General features: G+C 61.3%; 1 protein-coding gene across 2 annotated transcripts in view; it reads left to right on the forward strand.

Moving 5' to 3' along the window:
* Positions 1–20830, forward strand: part of SEMA4D (semaphorin 4D) — a 58950-nt gene that overhangs the window by 26660 nt on the left and 11460 nt on the right. For both annotated transcript variants that reach the window (XM_055311751.1, XM_055311750.1), the window contains exons 3-15: positions 3632–3980; positions 5367–5512; positions 8027–8089; positions 9464–9562; positions 11962–12055; positions 12567–12680; positions 13288–13439; positions 14350–14525; positions 14615–14771; positions 15700–15922; positions 16640–16755; positions 19907–20079; positions 20159–20202. In XM_055311751.1, the coding sequence (XP_055167726.1) occupies positions 3632–3980; positions 5367–5512; positions 8027–8089; positions 9464–9562; positions 11962–12055; positions 12567–12680; positions 13288–13439; positions 14350–14525; positions 14615–14771; positions 15700–15922; positions 16640–16755; positions 19907–20079; positions 20159–20202 (1906 nt within the window). The remainder of the gene's footprint in view (positions 1–3631; positions 3981–5366; positions 5513–8026; positions 8090–9463; positions 9563–11961; positions 12056–12566; positions 12681–13287; positions 13440–14349; positions 14526–14614; positions 14772–15699; positions 15923–16639; positions 16756–19906; positions 20080–20158; positions 20203–20830) is intronic.

A 20830-nucleotide genomic window follows, 5' to 3' on the forward strand; every position in this document is an offset into this window, starting at 1 on the left:
CACCTTGATGAAGCCGCCTCAGTTTTATCTTCTCGTCCTTCCCCTGGACGTTCTGTTCCTGTCGTCAGAATTTTAATTTCTGAGTTCACCTTCATTTCCTGGGGTGGTTTTCCTCCGGCATCCTGGGCTCCGGCCGCGGCTCTGTGTGGTCCACGGAGCCTGGGGACTCCCAGCCAGGGGGTGCCAGCGCTGGTGGGGGGGGCACAGATGGTATCAGACTGCGCGACACAGGCTTCGATGCGCGATGCGCTATGCGCGGCGTTGACAGTAAAGACCTCGCTGCTTTTGCTGTGTGTTTTCCCCCTGGCTGTGCTGTTACTGTCACTGATGCGCCCCAGCGGCCACCCGCCTCCACGTGTGGGGCGGAGGGTGGGCACTGTGCCCCGTGCATCTTGTGTTGTCTCTGTGTTCAGTGACTTCGTGTCAGGAGCTTGAAGGCACCTCTGACACCCCCAAAAATGTGCATATGGCACAAAGCAGGGCACGTCCCCCACCCTGCCGTGGCTCTTGGAGGCCTGGTGGCTGGGGCTGAGCCCACACAGTGCCCGTGACCCTCACCTGTTTGTGTTCCGGTTCCGCAGCGCGGTCACATTCCCATGGGCTATGGTGCTCTCCCCATTTTTGTCCTGATGGTTTATGCCCTTGAGCATCACAGGATTGGGCTTTAGGACAGCAGGGCTGAACCTCTGTGTGGGCTCCAGGTGGTACATGGCTTCTGCCATCAGCAGTGTCTGGGTCCTCACCTGACTGCTCCCAGAGTGACCTGTGTTGGGGACCCAGCCGGGAGTCAGCGCTTCCCCTGGGCCCTTGTAAACCGGACTCTGGCTCTGTGTTGGTATTTGGGGGTGGCAGGGATGACACATGCCAGTGGGCCTCGAATCTGCAGCCAGAGGTGCCCTGGGCAGTGGGCACACTCACACAAAACCTCACACGTGCACCTCTTGTGATTGGGAGGCACCGCTCTGAGCTGGGGTGGTTTTTTTTTTTTTAGTAAACTCTATTCTTCTGAACAGTTTTAGATTCATGAGGAAACAGAGCATAAAGCACAGGGTTCCCATGTACCCCATCCCCACGATGAAAACCCTACTCTGCCGGCTGCTGCTGGTTAGTAAGTGTATTCTGGGAGGTATCTGTTTGGAATTCTATCCAACTGCTGGTAATAAAAACCTGGAAAACGGTAACTTGAAGAGACTACTGGCTTATTAGCAGGTCTGGAGGCAGGCAGAGGGAAGGTGTGAGGTCCCCAGTGGATTTCCACTTGGCTGTTCCTAGAAGGAGACCCTGGTCTTCATGTTTGCGAGGTGGCGCCCAGAGCTCCAGCCGTCCAGTTCAAGTTCCAGGCACCAAATGGAGGAAAGACTGGAGGCAAGACTGCCAACGCTAACCGAGTCAGCTTTCCTGGGATTTGCACCTGATACCTTCCCTTCCCAGTTCTTCAGCCTCTGCTGCCTCCGGGGAAGCTGGGAGTTGTAGTGAGCTGGGCGCACTGGTGTCCCCAGGGAAACTGAGACCCTGTCAGTAAGCAAGAAGGGACGCGGATGCTGGGACAGGCAGTAGGCATGGAACAGGGTGAAGGGGAGGCGGCTGTGGAGGCTCAGGTGTGGGTGGGCATGGTGGGGACGGCCCCGGGGGGTGGAGGTCCACGTCGCCCACATAGGCCGCTCTTCCCGGGGCCTCAGTGTCCCCCGGTTCCCCAACTGTTGGGGCTCCCTGGGTGCTGCTGCACGCAGGGTCACAGGGGACCCGCACAGGGAGGAGCCTCGCCCCCAGCTGGGGGCAGGATGGCAGGGAGCCCAGCGCCCTCGGGGCTGCTGTCGCGCTGCCACATGGACTCAAGTAGCCGGGACAGAGACCCCGCGGCTCAGTAGTCCCTGAGAAGGGTGCCTGTCTGGCCGTCGGGGGGCGGGCGGGTGTCTGCACAGGACATGCCACCCCAGGAGCGGGAGCCAGCAGGCGCCCCGGCTGCAGGGCCTGATGCGGCCTTGGGGAGAGGACGGGTGCCGGGAGGACAGAACCTGGCCTGGCAGGAGGGCGAGCCGCTGAGGCCCCACCGTGCCCTCCCCACAGGGCCTCACGAGCCCCTTCCTTTGGAGGGGGGCGGCCATCCTGGTGCCCCGTGTACATACGAGAGGCAGAGGTGCGCTATAGCACCCCGTGTGATCCATGTGGTGGTGGGGGCCAGCCATGTGGGGTGCTAGGTTTAGGGCTCGGGCGAGGATTCCAGGGGCCAGACAGGGTGGCCTCCTGGGCCAGATGAGGCAGCCCAGGAGGGCTTCCTGGAGGCGGTGGCCAAAATGTCTCCTAAAACCTTCTCGGGAGGTTTGGTTGGGCTGGAGGTGCTAAGGCACAGCAGGAGCTGGTGTATGGTAGGTTTGGGGGCCCTGTGGGAGCGCTAAGCAGCAGGGAACTGTTCGGGGGACTGGGTGTCCACAGACATCCCTGAGGGCCAGTGAAGTTCAGGGGGCTGGTGGTGATGCTTGGGGTAAGAGGAAGGCTCCAGAGGGGGCCCAGGGCTTGGCTGGACAGAGGGACCCACAGGCAGGATGAAAGGAAGACAAGGGGGTGAGCAGGGCCTGCCCTGGGCTGAGAGGACAGACTGTTCCACTGGCTCCCAGAAGCAGGAACCTGGGCTGGGGGGCTGCGAGTGGACACCGTGCCAGGACCCCTGGGGGAGGGCGGGAAAGCACAGGGTCCTGCTGTGACATACCTGCACCCCCCTGCTGGATAGGCAAGGGTCCCATCTCTGCTCCCACAGCTGTTTGGGAGAAGCCCACAGGAATCCTGGTCACAGTCCCGCTGGGGTTCCGGTGGGGATCCAGGTCAGGGACAGCCCCGCCTCAGCAACCTGCAGTGAGGCTGAGCTGCCCCTCACCACAGGCCGCCTCGTACACGGCACATGGGGCAGAGCGTGGGTGCCGGGAGACCTGGGGACCCCAGCCCACAGCCTCTGTCCTGCTACCCAGGGACCCTTGTGAGCCCACGGCCACTCCATGGGGACATCCCAGGTGGGACTGCGGGAGCAGGGCCGTGGGGGTGGCCGTGTCTGCTGCAGGAGGTCAGCCAGCCTGCATGGCGAGGTCACTTGTGTGTGTGCGTAGGCGTGCATATGTGTGTGCATGTATGCATGTACTTAGTGTGTGTGCACGTGTATATATGTGTACGTGTGCGTGTCTGCCTGCAGGTGCATGTGTACGTGCATATGTGTGCACATGCATGTGTGTGCATGTGTTCGTGTGTGCGTGTTCTCACATGCACACGTGCCCCAGCTTAGCCTCTACCTGCTGCTCCTGCTCTTGGGCCCTGGCTGACCTGCTGACGAGGCCTATGGAGCTGGGAAGCCAGGGTTGGGGGGATCCTGTCCCCTGGTTCAGGCATTTGCATCACGTTGCAAGCTGACCATGAGCGTCCATGCTGGGGGGACGCTGAGCAGCCAGGGGGGGTGGTTGTCCAGGTCCGGCCCCCATCTGTCCTGGAGCTCTGCCCCTGGGTGACTGGGACACAGTGTTGCCCTGGGGTGGCGTCCCCACCACCCTGCCCCAGCACAGAGCAAGCCAGGGGCCCAGGGAGATATACCCAGCAGGTGCTCCTCTGTGCATCCTGACCTGTGACCTTCCTTCTCCCTTGCTTCCAGAATTTCTTCGTGAGGCCACAGAGAAGCGCACCATTGAAGAACCGGGTGGCCCTCGACATCTGCGGCGGGGACCTCACCCAGTGCCTGGGAGATGCGGGTCCTCAGCATTCACACCATCCACCTGCTCCGGGCCGTGCTGCGGGTCGTGGCCCCCTGGCTCTGAGCAGCATTGGCTGTCACCCCCACCACGGGCTCCCTGCCCACGAGCCTTCACTACCGGAGTCCCCCCCGTGGCGCCTGCGCGTGAGAATGTGCGCCCCCATCGGCGGGCTGCTTGCTGCCCTGGCCATGGCATTTGGGATGACGGTGGCATTCGCACCGGTCCCCAGGATCACCTGGGAGCACAGAGGTGAGGGCTGGCCCTTCCCTGGAGGACTTGCGGGCAGCGGGGGCTGTGCTGGGTCTGGGGGGAGGGGGTTCTGTGCACCTGCAGCAGGGGAAGAGCCTCGGCCCCGGGGTGCACATGCCCAGCTGGTGCAGGGGCCCCAGGAAGGATGCTTCCCCGTCGTGCGCCCGAGGGAGTGTGCACGTGGCCCAGGCCCGAACCTCAGTGAACGCCACTCCAAGGGCCTTGAGTGACGGGTGGCCGAGCGTCCAACCAGCTGCTCTCATCTGCTCCATCTCCCTCTCAGGAGCCGCGTCCTGAGACCCCAGGTCCCTCGGGCTCAGTGCAGCAAGGGCTCGCAGGGCCCAGCCGTGTCGTGCGGAGCCCCAGGCCGTGTGCCTGGGAGCCTGCGTCCGCACGTCTGTGTCCAGCCCTGGAAGATCAGGAGAGCAGGATGGCAGGCCAAGGAAACCCGGGTTCAGACTCCTCCACGGGGGCCGGGCCACAGCGAGCGCGCTTACGTACTGCCCATTGCCCGTGCCTCGTGTTCCTGCATATCGGCACCATGACCTCGTAAGAGAGGAGGCATCCCTCGTTTCTCTGTTTTATAAGTTGGTGGTGCTTGTCCCTGAAAAATACTCAGGTTAAGGGACATATTTACCAAAATATTTTTTTTAAGGTTTTGAGCTAAATCATTTTTTTTCACTGAATAAGGAAAGCTTAGTTCTATTTTTTATACAGTTCATCTGTGTTATGATCAAACACACATACCAGAGTATGCAAGCACAGCAGTCAGCAGCCTGAGGCGTGCAGGCTCCGGTGGTCTCCTGGGAGGTCAAGAGGTCATGCTCCTCAGAGGTCACATTCCTGGGAGGCCACAAGCCTAGAGGTCATGCTCCTCGGAGGTCACAATCCTGGGAAGTCACGAGTTTAGAGGCCACGCTCCTGGGAGGTCATGGGCCTAGAGGTCATGTGCTTAGAGGCCATACTCCTGGGAGGTCCCGCTCCAGGGAGGTCACAATCCTGAAAGGTCCTTCTCTTGGGGGGTCACGTGCTTGGAGGCCACACTGCTGGGAGGTCATGCTCCTTGTAGGTCACACTCCTGGGAGGTCATGTGCTTGGAGGTCATGCTTCTGGGAGGCCACACCCCTGGGAGGCCACACGGAGTGCAGGGTTTGTAATCAGCTGGGCTGGAAGGAGTAGGAAGGGATGTTGGGCCACAGCACTGGTTAACCACAGTGGCTTGGGCCTTGCTGGGTCCTCTGCTCTTCATGGCCATCTTAGGCCGGGGGCTGGCCTCGTGGCAGTGGGTCCACGCTGGGCCCTGGTGACCTGACGGTGTGCTGAAGCCAGGCAGGGTGCTCGGTGCATCCCAGTTCAGAAGGGCCTCACCTTCTCCCTTATCCCCAGAGGTGCAGCTGGAGAAGTTTCACGAGCCTGGCATCTTCAACTACTCGGTGTTGCTGCTAAGTGAGGACAAGAGCACCCTGTACGTGGGTGCCCGGGAGGCCGTGTTTGCCCTGAGCGCACTCAACGTCTCCGAGAAGCAGCACGAGGTATGGCACGGGCTCCGCTCTACTGCCGTGTGGGCCACAGACCTTCTGGGGTTTTCTTCTTGAGCCTGCACTTGGGCCCCTCCTAGGGTGTGAGGCCCCTCACTGGCCATGAGGCTGCTCACCCTGTGGCCGGCCCACAGTATTCTGCATGCCTGCGAGCAGCCTCCCGCCCGCCTGTGAGCAGCCCGTCCTGGGGTGCACCGGGGCAGCCTCCGTCGTCCCAGGCCAGCCACTCACCCAGGGGCCTCCTTTCCTCGTGGGGTTGTGAACTCTTCGTCACGGACAATCTCAAGCCCATGCAGGAGTAGAAGTGATGTCGATGAGGCCTGTCCCCCCCTCAGCTCCTATAGCCCGGAGTCACCTTCCTGCACCCATGTCCTCGTGCTCTGGTCCCTCGGGAGGCTTCAAATCCAACCCCAGACCCATGCTTCATCCATAAGGGGTTCCCTGGGTGTCTCCTTCCTAAAGAAAATGATTCTTTTTTGTCAAAATAAGCAAAATACCACAATCACAGCCCAAAAATGTTATCAGAATAGTTCAGATTCCAGAAACCATCATAAATGACGTCTGAATGTGGTTGAGATCAGGCTGTTCTTGGGGTCAGCCGCTCTGCCCATCAGGTGTCCCCAGCCTCTCGCTGGGAAAGCCACCTCCTGCGTTCTGGGCAGGCCCATCCTCCAAGGCAGGGCCCCCCTCCCCGCCCCTGGTGCAGAGATGCAGGTGCATCATGGACCCCGTCCAGGGACTGCCCGGCCCAGCCTCTCCTTCCCTGTCCAGGAGCAGGAAGTTGTCACCAAAGGGGACGTTCATGTCCCCAGGATCCGTTCCTTTAGACATGGCTGGAACAGCACCTGAAATCCTGGCCTCTGTTTGCCTGTTTTTCACGCCCTACGCCCTACATCTCTCCCAAGGGGGAGGTAGTGGCATTTTGGTTATTTGGATTTTCGGAACAATCTTGGAGTCGTGAATTTGAGCACATCAGCAGGGCCTTGCTCCGTGGTGGCCCGAGCGGGACCTGCTGCTCAGACTGTCCCTGGCTGATGGCAGCCTCTCCATAACCATAGGTCCTAGGCTCAAGTCGGTGGCTGGGGTTGGCTTCTTGCTCTCTGGAACTGAGCAGGGCCGAGCTGGTCTTATGCGTTCTCCGCCCCAGACGTCTGTGCTTTGTTCTGCCGTCGGCTCCCGAGTCTGGTATCATCGGGTTTATTTCTGCCTGACTGATAACCGATAACCCAGATGCTGGCCGTCGGCCTCTGAAAAGAACGGGGTGGGCAGCCTGGGTGGCTCAGCCTGCCTTCGGCTCAGGGTGTGATCCTGGGGTCCTGGGATCGAGTCCCACGTCGGGCTCCCTGCGTGGATCCTGCTTCTCCCTCTGCCTGTGTCTCTGCCTCTCTCTCTGTGTCTCTCATGAATAAATAAAATCTTCAAAAAAATAATTTAAAAAAAGAATGGGGCTGTGCCGACCTCTGGGTGTGTGGTTGGAGCCCACACGGCTCTTTCTGTGCATCCTGCGTTCCCTCGGGGTGAGGGAGGGGTCCCCTCGGAGACCAGGGGGGCCCATCAGTGTTCATGTTCCCGTGTCCTTATGCATTTTATGTGGATGGAGATGAAATCGTTTTTTTTTTACTTTCCGAGACAAGTGGCCATTTGCCTTGGTACGTCATTCTGATGAGGACTTGGGTTTCTCTGGAAACGGGCCGTGTGGTTGTCAAGGGCTGTGCTGCTCCCCTGTGGGAAGCCAGTCCGTGGAGGACATTTAGGGTAGGGCAGCATCCACGGGGATTTGCCCCCATGTGCTCCCTGACCCCTGAGCCCCCAATAGCTGGCTTTGATTCTCTGAGCGTTGGTCATGGGGTCATCACACGGGGAGATGGGGCATCCTGGAGGTGAGGCAGGAGTTGGGGAGCCCTTTGTGGGGTGGCCTATGGCCTCTTGTCCTGTGCGGGGCAGGGGGCAGAGGCTCCACAGCCGGTCGGCCTTGATCATGCGAGCACAGGCCATGGGAACACGCGTGGTGGGGGGGAGCAGGTGCTCCCTCGCTGCCAAGGCTGCGGGCACAGAAACCTGAAGGGAGCCCAGCGGTCATGGGAAACACGGGACTTTATTTTTCCTTTTACTGCCCTCAAGTCGGTCTGAATGGATGAAGGAGCCAACTTTGCCATTTGAAAATGCCTGTGGTTTAGCTTGCTGATAAATAACCTAAGACTTCAGTGTTAGCATGTGAGCGTTGGCTGCTGCTTTGCGGCGAGTGATGGGAATCTGGGGGGAATGATGGAAATCTGGGGGGCCAGGCGTGCCAGCTTCGGAGGAATGGTCCTGGTGGAAACTTCTCAAAGTCCCGGTTGCTCAGGCATCCGCTGGCTGAGCCTGGCTTTACAATCTCATGTCTGCTCTCAGGGGGAATGTGTGTGCCCCACATGCCCCCAGGTGCTTTGGGAGCCATGGGTTTTGACGCCAGCGTCCCCTTTTGAATGGGGGAGATGCACTGAAACAGACTCTCGTTTCTCCCAACAGGCGTATTGGAAGGTCTCGGAAGATAAAAAAGCAAAATGTGCAGAAAAGGGCAAATCAAGACAGGTAATTTCCGGTCTCAGAAGCCCCCCATCCTGCAGGTCCCCCTCCTGCACCCCAACGATTGGGGGGCATCTCTCAAACCAGGAGCCCCCACATGGTGGGTGCCTGGCACACTTTTGTAAAGGTGAACATAGGTGCGTTTATTCAGATGGCCCCAAACCTGATAGAGAAAATCCTTCCTGGTGCCCGTGGGATGAACATGTGTGGTGCAGGGTCCAGCCCCCTGCCAGCTTTGGGGGGTGGCCGTAGGGTTTCTGCATCTGGGGCAGCAACTGTGCCTTGAGAAACGCTCTTCCTCAAGGAGGTACTTGGCTGGTCCGTGTGCTGGCTGTGTGGGCAGTGCTGCCCCCCACCACCTGTGCCCCCCATCACTCCCTGGGCCCCCTGCCCTGACCTGGTGCCAGGCCTGTGTCCGAGACCCTGAATGGAAGAGCCCCGTCTTCCTTGCTAGTTGGGCAGGACACCAGAGTTCAGGTAGATTAAAGTGGTTGGCTAATTTCAAAAGGATTCAAAATAAAAAAAAAATGCTCCTGCTGAACTTTTTCTTTAGCAAGATGTTGCACACGTTCACCGACGTCCCTAGATCCGAAGTTCCTTTAGGAAATGGGGAAAATGCAGGCTTCATGTGGTAATAACTAGTGTTGGAGGGAGTTGTCTGAAAGCTAAATTAGGCTGAGTGCTCGCCCTGCCCGACGTGGAGGCTGCTCGGAGACAAGAGTCCCTCCCGGGTCACGTGGGGAGGGTGAGCTACTGCCAACCCATTAAAGACAATTGTGGTGGGGGAAAAAAACCTTCCCTGGGCAGAGATAATTTCAGACAATAGTCCGTATAACACATATAATCCCGGTACATACATTTCAGCCTAAAATAGCGTGTTCTCTGGTGGCATCTGGTTTTCTCCTGCAGGGACAGCCTCGGGCCCCTCCCTCGCCTGGCCTGTCCCTGGAGACCAGAGAAGTGCTGTTTCCAGTCCCGTGAACTGGGCAGGCCCCTGTGCAGTCCCCTGCACAGGGAGGGCAGGCGGGATGCCTCGCTCCGGCCCCTCTGCAGCTCTGGCCACGCGAGGCCGGTCCCGGGTGTTGAAGAGAGTCAGTGCATCTGTCCGGCAGCGGGTGTCCAGGGGGGTCTGAGGCCAGCGCATCTTCGCCGAGTGTGAATTGGTGGTGGAGGTGAAATGTCACGGCCCCTGACGGCTGCCCCGGGGACGCTGCCGGCACACAAGCACCCAGTCCAGCTGCAGAGTTAGGCTTGTCCGGGGGGGCTGGGTCTGTGCCCTGACCCTGCTGCCCAGACAGGACCGAGCGAGCATGTGAAGGTGCCCGGTGCGTGAGGGCGGCGTCCTGTGGCGGCTGATGCTCGTTTCTCTCCCTTTTGCAGACGGAATGTCTCAACTACATCCGCGTGCTGCAGCCGCTCAGTGCCAGCGCCCTGTACGTGTGTGGGACCAACGCGTTCCAGCCAGCCTGCGACCACCTGGTAAGGCTGCGGAACCCACTCCTTGGGCAGTGCTCCTAGCAGAGGGGGCCTGAGGCAACCTGGGGGGCCGGCAGCGAGGGCTCTGCGGGGCCAGTGGCCGGGCTCCCGGAAGGCCAATGTCCTGCCTGTGAACCGCTATCACCGAGGGGAGGACAGGGCAGGGCTCACGGGGCCAGCGGCACGGAGCTGGCCATGGGCAGAGCTTCTGGGATGCATGCTGTTGGCACACAGAAGTACCAACGTGCCGTGGACCAGCCTGTGTCCTCCTGGCCACGTGTGCTTCGTGGGGGGGCTGCTGCGGCTGGGGGGCCTGGTCAGATGGAAAAGCCAGGACTCGGATCCTGATCGCGTGCTGCTGGTTCACCTGGGTTGCAGGCCAAGTGTCCATGCGCCCAAATCCACACGTGGGAGCCCTAATGCACCCCCTGCATGTTGGTGTTTGGAGTTGGGGCCCGTGAGCCTCCAGAGCCGTCTCTGCACCACGTTGGGGGGATGGGGTGCCTGCCAGCCAGGAAGAAAACAGCATCCTCTTCACCCAGCACGTCCCAGCCGGTGCCCTGAACCCCACTGGCCACCTCCAGAGCTGGAGGGAACGGGTGTGTGTGCTAGGGGCTGCCCTGTGTGCTGCTTAATGGCAGCCCGGGCTCACAGGGACTGCATGGCTGCTGCTCGGCTCCGGGGGACATCGCCCTGTGGCATCGGCTGTGGACGCGGGGACTGCTGATGTAGCTGGTGGCATGCACCCCCTCCAAGGGGCTGCGGCATGGCATGGGTGTTTGAGTGCCTCCCTCCTTGACCCACGTCCATCCTCCTGGCTCCCATTTGCCTTGTAGCATGAAGGTCTTTGGAGGGGGGGCCCACACTTTCCTCCGCAGACCCTCTACAACAGGGAGCCAGAAGGACATTGGGTGGCAGCGTCTTGCCACAAGAAGCCCGTTTTGCTCAGGCGCCTGCTGAGCCATTTACAACGACCACAGAGAACGAGCAGCATTTATGTTTTACAAAGGTTTTATTTATTTATCCATGAGAGACAGAGAGGCAGAGACACCAGGCAGAGGGAGAAGCAGGCTCCCTGCAGGGAGCCCGATGTGGGACTCCTTCCCAGGACCCCGGGATCGTGCCCTGAGCCAAAGGTAGACACTCAACCATTGAGTCACCCAGGGATCCCTCAGAAGAGCATTTTAAACACTTGAGGATCGACAGGCCCCTCTTCTAGTGACTGTCCCTGATTGAGCGAGTCTCAGCCAGGCAAGAAGTGCGCTGCCATGGAGAGCTTTGTTTGCTGGAACCCTAAAGTAATAATAACTTAAAGAAGATTCTCCAACCTTGAGTCCGAGCTACATGACAGCGCAAAGTGGGGGCAGACACAGGACTTGACTGGGGAACCGTGTTCATGCACAGACCCACAGGGCGGCTGCCACGACCCAGCCGTCTCAGCTTGCAGACGCTGGGGGTGTGAGGGCTGGCACTGAGAGCTGGACCTCCTCTTTCTGAGGGAAGGAAACGTGTGCCAGGTCTTATTAGAAACGTCTGTGCACCCAGGTATCTGCTGGCTGAGCTTTAGTCGGTCAGGAGTTTCCAACACCAGGTGTAGATGCCGGTCCCGCGGGCCTGTCTGCTGTTAGGTGAGGGAGTCAGGTGTCACATGTAATCTCTCCCCATATTTTTAATGACAATGTTCAGGCCACCAGAAGGCCGATGGTGCAGGCATCTGGGCACCTGGATCACACAGGTGGCACAGGTGTGGGCAAGCTGCCCCATGCCCTGCAGCCCCCGAATGCCCAGAGCAGTGGCGCTGGCCTACGTGACCAAGCCTGTGGGTGCCTGCAAAGACGCACAGTCATTTCCAATAATCTTCTCTTCTCTGGGCCGCCCCCTGTTCACACGTCCCCCAGACTGCCCCTTGTGCTACGATCCATTCACACCCCAGCTCGTGCTCCCTGGCCTGACATGGGAGGTGGGCCCACAGCTTTCCTGTTCTTTACGCACAGGGTTTGGGCTCCCTGGTCAGGCCAGGAGGGATGCGGACCTGAGACTGTCACCCCTACTGTGTGTGAGAGCCAAATGGGGTGGGAGTCCCCAGGTGCCTGTGTCTCAGGGGGGCTGGGCCCCGCCGCCTCCAATGCTGCCGCGTTGGCACTGAAATCCTGTATGTGGCCTCCAGTCACTCGCGGGGGCCTCCCACCCCGGGCTGCCCTAGATGCCTAGTGACCGTGGAGCTGTCAGCGCTGTACAACTAAAATGAGGCTCCTGGAACCCGTGGGGCCCTCGAGGCGCCAGCATCCAGATGCTCCTCTCTCTCTCCCCCCAGCGAATCTGGGAAGCGGTTCAGCACATGGGCGCTGGGATCCAAGAGGTTCAAACTCTTCCTGATGCTCTGTCTCCTGGTTCTGTTGCAGAACTTAACCTCCTTTCAGTTTCTGGGGCGAACAGAAGATGGAAAGGGCAGGTGCCCCTTCGACCCCGCACAGAGCTACACTTCTGTCATGGTTGGTGAGTCCCACCCCCAGGCTGGTACGCAGCCCGTGGGGCTCCCTCCCTCGGCCTCCACATTCCCTGTCCCCCCAGAAGGCCCACGGGCCTCCCTTTAAACCCTCCCACATGAGCCTTTGAACTCATTGTGCAAAAGGCCCACCGGCCACCACTGGGGCCACACGTCAGACTTGTGGGACGAGGTTATCGTGCGTCTGTACAAATTACGTGGCCTCCTATTCACACTGTCATGCCTCCACAGAGGGCAGCATGTGTGGAGCCCTGTGTGCCCACCATCATATCCTGGGTGCAGGTCCCCTGGTGTTCACGGCCCAGCCCTCGAGAAGCACCCTTCATGAGGTGCACACAGCCATCCCCATGGGGAAATGCAGCAGAGGCTCCAGAAGCAGCTGCGTGTGCCCAGGAGCAGGCCCACGGCCTCTCCCCATCCCCAGAGGGGCTTGTGTCTGGCTGTGACCGGAGCTGTGACGGGTGCTGACCCCCTCTCCTCTTCCCTCCGGGGCCGCTCAAGATGGGGAGCTGTATTCTGGGACATCCTACAACTTTCTGGGAAGTGAGCCCATCATCTCCCGAAACTCGTCCCATAGCCCTCTGAGGACGGAGTACGCGATCCCGTGGCTCAACGGTAAGAGGCAGGAGCCCCGCCACCGTGTTCCTCCATCTGCAGCGCTGAGCCTCCCCAAAGGCCTTGGGCGCCCCTGACCTCGTGGCAGCCCCCCTGTGGGTGCATCCAGAGCTCCATACCTAGTGTCCCAGGCTGGGTCCTTCTCCGCTCAGCTGGTGCTGCTTGAAGGCCACCCTCCCCACTACTTCCCTCCCTGAAAATGGACATGGTCACCGTCCTTCGTGATATGAGAGCTTCACAGTCCCCGGTGACTCGGGCAGGGAGGCCACCTACCTCCAGATGATGCGGTTGCAGCAGATCCCGCAGCTGTTCACACGGGGCTCTCCCTGTGGGCTTGGCAGCTGCCTGTGACCCCGGGGTGCTCCTCGCTGCAGGGTGGGCTAGGGCAGGGGCTGTGTCATCGTTGGGTCTCCGGGGATGGGGGTCTGCCCGCCACGGGGGGAAGCCCAGCCTGGGGTCATAGGCAGCATCTCCAGCACCTCCGCGGGCCAGGGAGGGCAGTGGGCGGCATCCCCACCCCTGTGACACATGCATCCTCTTGCATTGCTGCTGGTGGCACCGGGGCCCTGGGCATGTGGAGGGCCAGCCATGTGTCTGCCGCTTGCAGAGCCAAGCTTCGTCTTTGCTGACGTGATCCGAGAACACCCAGATGGCGTGGACAGCGGGGATGACCGGGTCTACTTCTTCTTCACTGAGGTGTCTGTGGAGTATGAGTTTGTGTTCAAGCTGATGATCCCACGAGTGGCCAGGGTGTGCAAGGTGAGCACGCTCCCCGAGGTCCCCTTGGTGCTGACCCATGGCGCACATGTGTCCGGGGGACTTGTGGGTTCCGGGCTTCCTCTGAAATGTCGACACCCCTCTGCTTCACCCTCCCACACCATGATGATCAGCCTGCCCGGGCAGCCTGGGGGTGTCCCTGTGAACCCCGGAAGCATAGGCACCCCCATGTGTGAGCGGCCACCCAGTCTCAGCAAGCCTGCTTCTGACCCCCCTCCCCCAGGCCTCCCAAGTTACCGAAACTTAGTGGCTGGCCACCGTGTGAGCTAAATTCTGCCGGAATTGGGATTTCGGCATCCCAACATACAGGTGGCAGAGGGCGTGTGGGTTTCTGTGTCCAAAATGAGTAAGAATGCTTCGATTCCAGAGTCTCCTGCATCCAGATTCTCGTGTTTCAGGCTCTCCTGGGCGGGTCCCATCAGGCATGTTTGTCATTGTCCCTTGGGGGCCGCTCACGAGAACATGTGTATGGGGGACCCGGCCAGAGCCCGCTGACATGACTGCATCCTCTGCGATGAGGACTGTCTTTTGGGGGAGTCCCCACGTGTTGGCCTGAGGCAGACGGGGCCTTGTCCATGGCCCGGGCTCTGCAGCTGCTCATGGGGTTCAGTAGCATGTGGCTGGTGAGGCATCTGCCGTGATGCCATGTGTGTGTGCATGGCCCACCGGTCCCTCCAGCCGCGGCCAGGCAACATCACCGAGAGGCCTGTCTGACCCAAGACCCCAGCTGGCGAGGAAGGGGCACAGTGGCCACGTGGCGGTTCCGCGGCCTTCCTCAGCCGAGGCCTCAGGTGGTTCGAATGGCGCCACTGGGGGCCCGCTGACCACACTCGCTGGGCACCCGCTCACAGGGGCCTGCCCTTCCCCCACCACACGTGTCTTCTGGTTTTAGGGGGACCAGGGTGGCCTGCGGACCCTGCAAAAGAAGTGGACGTCTTTCCTCAAGGCCAGGCTGATCTGTTCCCGGCCAGAGAGCAACCTCGTCTTCAACGTGCTGCAGGACATCTTTGTCCTCAGGTCCCCAGACCTCAAGGAGCCCGTGTTCTACGGGGTCTTCACCCCACAGCTGTGAGTGCGTGGGCAGCGGGGTGGGCAGGGGGGCAGCTTCTCTGCACTCCCACCAGCCAGGCCAGTCACGCCGTCCCCCTCCTCCGCAGGAACAACGTGGGGCTGTCGGCTGTGTGTGCCTATAACCTGTCCACGGCCGAGGCGGTCTTCTCCGGCGGGAAGTACATGCAGAGCGCCACGGTGGAGCAGTCCCACACCAAGTGGGTGCGCTACAACGGGGCCGTGCCCACGCCGCGGCCCGGGGCGGTGAGTGGGGCTGGGCTGCGGGAGGCCGGGGGCAAGTTGGTGGGAACCGCCATGCATCCCGGGCCAGGCCAGGGTGGGGGTGGTCCTGGAGGGGAAGAGGCATCCACAGGGGCTAGGAAGGTCAGCGAGCACACTCCTCCCCCTGTGCTGTCCTCAGTGGTGTGCAGGGCACGGGGTTGCAGGCTGAACGAGAAGGTCACCCTGGCTGGCACAGGTCACTTAGTGGCATTAAAGTCGTATGATAAAAAGAGTTCTGTGTCATCTTCTGCTCCCTGCACAGAAATACACAATTCCTTGGTTACGAGCTGTACTTCCTGCCCATTAACACGAGTCACATTTTTTCCCCCTAAAAGTAGTGAATTCTGTGTAGAAGTCAGTGTGGTCACAAGGCCCATTTGGCTGCATCTGCTCAGCTTGTGGTTGGCGTGCGGGGCCGGGGCCTGGGCTCTCCCCCAGGACAGGGTCTCCTCCGGGGGGACACGTGTGCCCACAATGGTCGGGTCCCTCAGTGCGCAAGTTACGAAGTAAAACCCGTCCACTCACACGCATGAGAAGCTAGAGTCCCTCACACGCTTGACCTTCATGCACTTTGGAACGGGACTGTTTTTAGCAATTTTAGCCGTGTTCTTGAGCTGTCAAGCGATAAGTACTTAGATTCAATTTCAAAAGCTTGATACGCTTTTCTCGTTTATAAGTAGGTACAGCTTCGCAGAGTGTGGATCTCGGGAATTCTGTCTCATGGATACAAATGTAGTTGCCTCCCCCACAGGCCGCAAAGGATAAGGCACCTGCAGGGAACGGGCGCCTGTTTGTGCCCTTGTGCAAGAAACCCGCTGTGTAGTGGGTTTTGTGCCTCCTGGGGGCCTGCGTGGGGAGCGTGTGCGGGCAGCCGTGCGCAGGGTGTTGACAGGCAGCTCCCTCCCTGCAGTGCATCAACCGTGAAGCGCGGGCCGCCAACTTCTCCAGCTCCCTCACTCTGCCTGACAAGACCTTACAGTTCATCAAAGACCACCCTCTGATGGACGGCTCCGTGACCCCGATAGACAACAGGCCCAGGCTGATCAAGAGAGACGTGAACTACACGCAGATCGTGGTGGACAGGACACGGGCCCTGGACGGCACCGTCTATGACATCATGTTTGTCAGCACAGGTGGGTTCCGACCCCTGGTGAGGACACTGGCACCGCTGGCTCTTCCTTGGGGAGCCAGCGCCTGCCCCCGAGGCCCCAACTGCGTGCGTGGAAGCGTTCCCAAGTGGCCGCCCCAGCTGGCTGGCCTCAGGGCTGTGAGCACATCAGACCACCGGGGCGCTGGGTGAAAAGGCAGATCCCGGGTCCCATCTGGGGAGTTGGGTCCCGTAGGTCGGGGCTAGCACTGAGGGAGTCTGGGTGGTCCGTGCGGGCCTCCCTGCTGGTTTGGGACCTGACCCTGAACAAGGGGTGGTGGCCAGGCTCCAAGGCCGCTGGTAGGGCACCATGGTTGGCCCTGGGAGCTTTCCAGTGGCTCTAATCATCATGGGAGAGGGCCCTGCCTTCACCTTCCCCGGGGCACCCATGGGCGGCATCCCCAGAGGGCCACCTGTCCTTATGGTGGCAGCACGTCACTGCATCGACGTCCACTGGAGCCAACTGTAGCCTGTTAGCGTATCATTGAGGGAACAGTGGAAACGCTCTGTGCCACTCGGTCCCCATTCCCCAGCGAGTGGTTTCTCCTTTCCCACCTCCAAAGCGAGACAACCATCAGTCTCTAAGCGTCCTGTCAGGGGAGGGAGTTGACGGAAAGAATGGACCGCGGGCTGCCGTGGCCAACAGTACCAGCACGTCCTGTCCTCGCGGGTGTGGCCCTGACCCAGAGCTTTGCCCCTGCAGACCGGGGTGCCCTGCACAAAGCCGTCAGCTTCGAGCACGAGGCCCACATCATCGAGGAGACGCAGCTCTTCCCGGACTTTGAGCCGATCCAGACGCTGCTGCTGAATTCCCAGCAGGTAGAGTGGCCGGCGGGGGGCGGGCAGGCGGGGGGCACTCGTGTCCCTGGTCGCCGGGTGAACGCGGAGGCCAGTCTGTCTGGTCCAGAGGAGCCGATCTCCAGCCTCTTACAGAAGGTCCTGGGAGGCCCAGGGTGTCGGATGGGGAGATGGAACTGTCAGCTCAGGAGGGCTGTGCCTCACGGAGTTGCTGGGGCACCCTGGGAGGTGAGGGGCACCGGCTCACAGAAACACCCCTGCGCCCTGAGCTGGGTAGGGTCGGCGCCCCGTCGGCAGGTGAGGGGTCCTTGCAACATACATGTCGGGACAGAGGAGCCTGCTCTGAGCAGCAGTGATGATGCCTGTGCGACCCCCGCCTCTCTGACGAGGCACCTTCTGCATCCGGGTTGGGGTCAGGGTCGAGGTCGGGATCGGGTCGGGGTCGGGGTCGGGGTTCTGCTAAGCCCTCCCGTAAAAGCCAGGACTGAGTGTTCGAGGCTCCAGGGGCTACACGAGCGGCCCTGGGGCATCACCGGCGTTTGCACCTGCCTGCACTCCGGCAGAGCTTTATTTATGGAAACAGCTCAGGAGCTCGCTAACACCCAGATGTCATGGAATGTTGTTCTGACTTTTTCCTCAGCCGTTTCACAATGTGAAATCTGTTATTAGTTGGCGGGTAGTGCAGAAACGGCGGGGCGGATTTGCTGCGCAGGCCGAGCCCTGCCGTCTCCACACGTGGCTGGGCCGCGGCTCCCGCTCACAGCTGGGGCGGGCCACGCGGATCCCAGCAGGCCAGGCCCAGGCAGGGGGACCACGTGAGCCTCCTCTGTAGCTGGGGGCATCCGACCCTGGGGGTGGCCCGGCCCCGCCCTGTGACTGGCTGCCAGCCTCGCTCCTCCCTGTGGGGTCCCCACGCTGGGAGTCCCCCCGGGGCCAGAGCAGACACCGGAAGCCTGGCCGCGGGCCCGTGCCCCTTGCTGCGCACCTGGCCTCTCTGCCTGGGCTGCAAAGCCTCGTTCCGGGGCACCGGGCTCAGCTGTCCCCAGTGTGTGGCATTGTTCACGTGTTGAGCCTGCCTTGTGTGACCCTGACGCTCCCAAGCCTCTGTCTCCAGGGGTGGACGGAGCTTCACACCTGAGGTGGTCCCATGGCCCCTCCACGCTTCCACGCAGCCAGGGGAGGGGACGGTCGGCAGCGGCAAGAGGCACGGGCAGCCAGGTCGGGGGAGAAGGCAGCTGACTTCCCAGGGGCACGTGTGCAGACGTCACGCACGGGTCCCCTGCATTGTGAGCAGATGGACTTGGACCTGATGTCCAAGGGGACCCGCGAGGGGCCAGGCAGGACAGGGCCACGGCACGCACCCACTCAACAAACCTCACAAACATCAGGCATTACCTGCTCAGGTTTTTTCTTTTTTCTTTGCCTTTCCAAACACTTTCCATTTTGAAATATTGTCAGATCCACAGAGGTGGGGGCATGATGTGCAGGGGCTCTGGCCACCCCCCGCACGGAGGAGCCCCGCTGGCACAGTGCCCACTGGCCCACAAACGTCTGCTCCAGTTCCGGGGCCTCACGTGGCCTGGGACATCCCCGTCCATCATCATTTCTGCGGCATGCTCAGCTTTGCGGAGGACCAAACACCCCGGGTTTCCTCGTGATTGGATGGGGTTGAGGGTTTGGGGACGTGAGCGAGGACAGTGCTGGCCAGCGGGGCCAGGCAGGGGTGAGGCCCCAGTGCCCATGGGCAGACATGCTGTGAAGCCGTGGACCTGCACTCCACCCCGTGGTGACGGACGCTTGCTCATGGTTGAGACCTCAAGGCTGCTGGGTGTCAGTCCCTCCTGCCCACGGGCTTCTGCACCTGCCAACGGTCTCAGCCACCCCCCGCCACTGTTTGCCTGTTTCCTTCTCTCAGAATCTGTTACTCCGTGGCTCTGGATCACGGAAGCCCAGCCCTGGGGACGGGGGGTACAGGGACATGAGCGCCCCATCCCCCCATGCCCACAGCCACACGCTCAGGTCTGGTGTCAGCTGGGGCTTCCGGGGCAGAGTCTGTGCCCTCTGGGGTCCCTCAAGGTTGCCTGCTCGGCCTTCCCAGGAACCCTCTCCTCTGCAAGCCATGTGACCCTGACAGGGGTCTGGGGTGGCATCCTCAGTCCTTTCAGCAGCCATGTGGCCTCCTCTGCCTGGGCCCCACCAACAGGGATGGGCTGGCCCCCAGGCCTGGCTCTCTGCCCCTTCTGACCAGAGGACAGTCTGCTGTGGAGGGGACTTCTTGGCTACACTCACACAGGGTGCGTCACAGGCCAGGAGCGCCAGCTGGACGCTGCTGTTAATTCCCTGTCTCCCCCCGGGGAAGGCTGCAACTCGTTTGGGTCTGAAACACTGACTTCTGCTGGGTTCTGTTAACCCTGAGGTTAACCAGAAGATCTGTGTGGGGTCGGGGAAGATGGGCTCACCGGCGGAGGAGACCGTAGACACACATGCAGAATTGCAGCCCTGCAGCATGGCTGTGCCAGGAGGGGTCCCTGCTGTGTCCAGGGGAGCAATTAGACGCCTGGGGGGCCTGGCTCTCTGAGGTGCCAGCCGTCGGCCTCCCTGTCTGCGTGCTCCTCCCTCGCAAACCTGGCTGGTCCCTTATTCCTCGTGCTGGAGTTCTGCATGCCCCCCACCACTCACTGGCACCTCCTTTCCTGGCCCCGCTGGATTCGGACACTACTGGGCTGTCTGTACACGGCTGCTCAAGCCAGACAGGCCTGAGATTGGGCTCCGAGTTGTACCCTTTGGCCTCTGTCCTGTCGCAGGGCCAGGAGTGTCCCACTGGAGGAGCCCCATGCACACAGAGGAGCTGACCCCCAGCCCTAGTGGGGCAGAGACACGTCCACACTGGCACCCAGACGGGATGGCTGGGGGGTTCTGGAGGGTCCTGTGACCAAGGCCCCGAGGGCCGAGTTAACGAGGACTCTGCTGAAGAGCACGCGGCCTCTGCGGGCTTGAGGTGCTGCTGTTGGGATTGGCCTTGGAGTAGCCCGGCTGAGCTCCGGTTCTGGAAGCTCCTGGATGAGGGATCGCGGGAACGTGCTTGCCACAGCCGGCGAGGTGGAGAGGCACCTGCCACCAAGCGCATGAATGCCCCCCTCACGCGCCTGTCCCCTCTGTCTCCCCCATGCAGGGCAAGAGGTTTGTGTACGCGGGTTCCAGCTCGGGTGTGGTGCAGGCCCCCGTGGCCTTCTGCAGGAAGCACGGGAGCTGCGAGGACTGCGTGCTGGCCCGCGACCCCTACTGCGCCTGGAGCCGTGCCGCCGAGGCCTGCGTGGACCTGCACCGGACAGACAGCCCCAGCAGGTACCGGGGGCGCGCGTGCCGGCCACCCGCCCTGCCCGCGGGGAAGGCGCGTGAGTGACCGTGCCCGCTTGCCTTGCAGGACTTTGGTTCAGCAGATGAGCGGTGACACGTCCGTCTGCCCCAGTAAGTGGCCCCTCCTCGCTGTGCTGCTCGGGGGCGGCCGGGTCTCGTGATCGTGTCGTGGTGCTGTGCTGTTGTGGCATCTCGTACATTCTTTTTTCTTTCTCTACTTGGAACAGAGGGCACGTATCCATGAGGATACAGAGGCCGACCCCGCCAGCCCCTCTGGTTGCAGCCACGTAGTACGTTCACTGGAAGGTGCTCGGCGTCCAACCTGTGACATCCAGTCTTGAGACGCTCCTCTCTCCCGCTTAGCTTGGGGCTGCTGACACAACCCTGAGGGTCCCGGGAGGGGCAGCGGGAGGAGTCCTCATCCCCTCGGCGATGCCCCTGCCGGCCAGGGGGTCAGGCACATCCCTTGGTCTCCTGGAAGGCAGCCGTGCCCTGGGCTGTCACGCTCCTGATGTGGACTCGACAGCGGGGCAGCCTCAGGAGGGTGCTGGGCGCACTGAGAGTCCACGGGCCCCGGAGCCGTTGGCAGGAGCGCGGCATGTGACCCCGCGTGTCGCCGCACGGCCTCGCAGGGCACCAGATGGGAACTCTGTGCCCGGTTGCTCCCGAGTTCCTCATCCCCTGGGGCTGCCATCTGGGGCTCATCTCTGCTCTTCTGTCACGCATGTCTTTATCTCCT

The sequence above is a fragment of the Nyctereutes procyonoides genome, unplaced genomic scaffold (assembly GCF_905146905.1).
Source record: "Nyctereutes procyonoides isolate TBG_1078 unplaced genomic scaffold, NYPRO_anot_genome, whole genome shotgun sequence".
Lineage (NCBI taxonomy): Eukaryota > Metazoa > Chordata > Mammalia > Carnivora > Canidae > Nyctereutes > Nyctereutes procyonoides.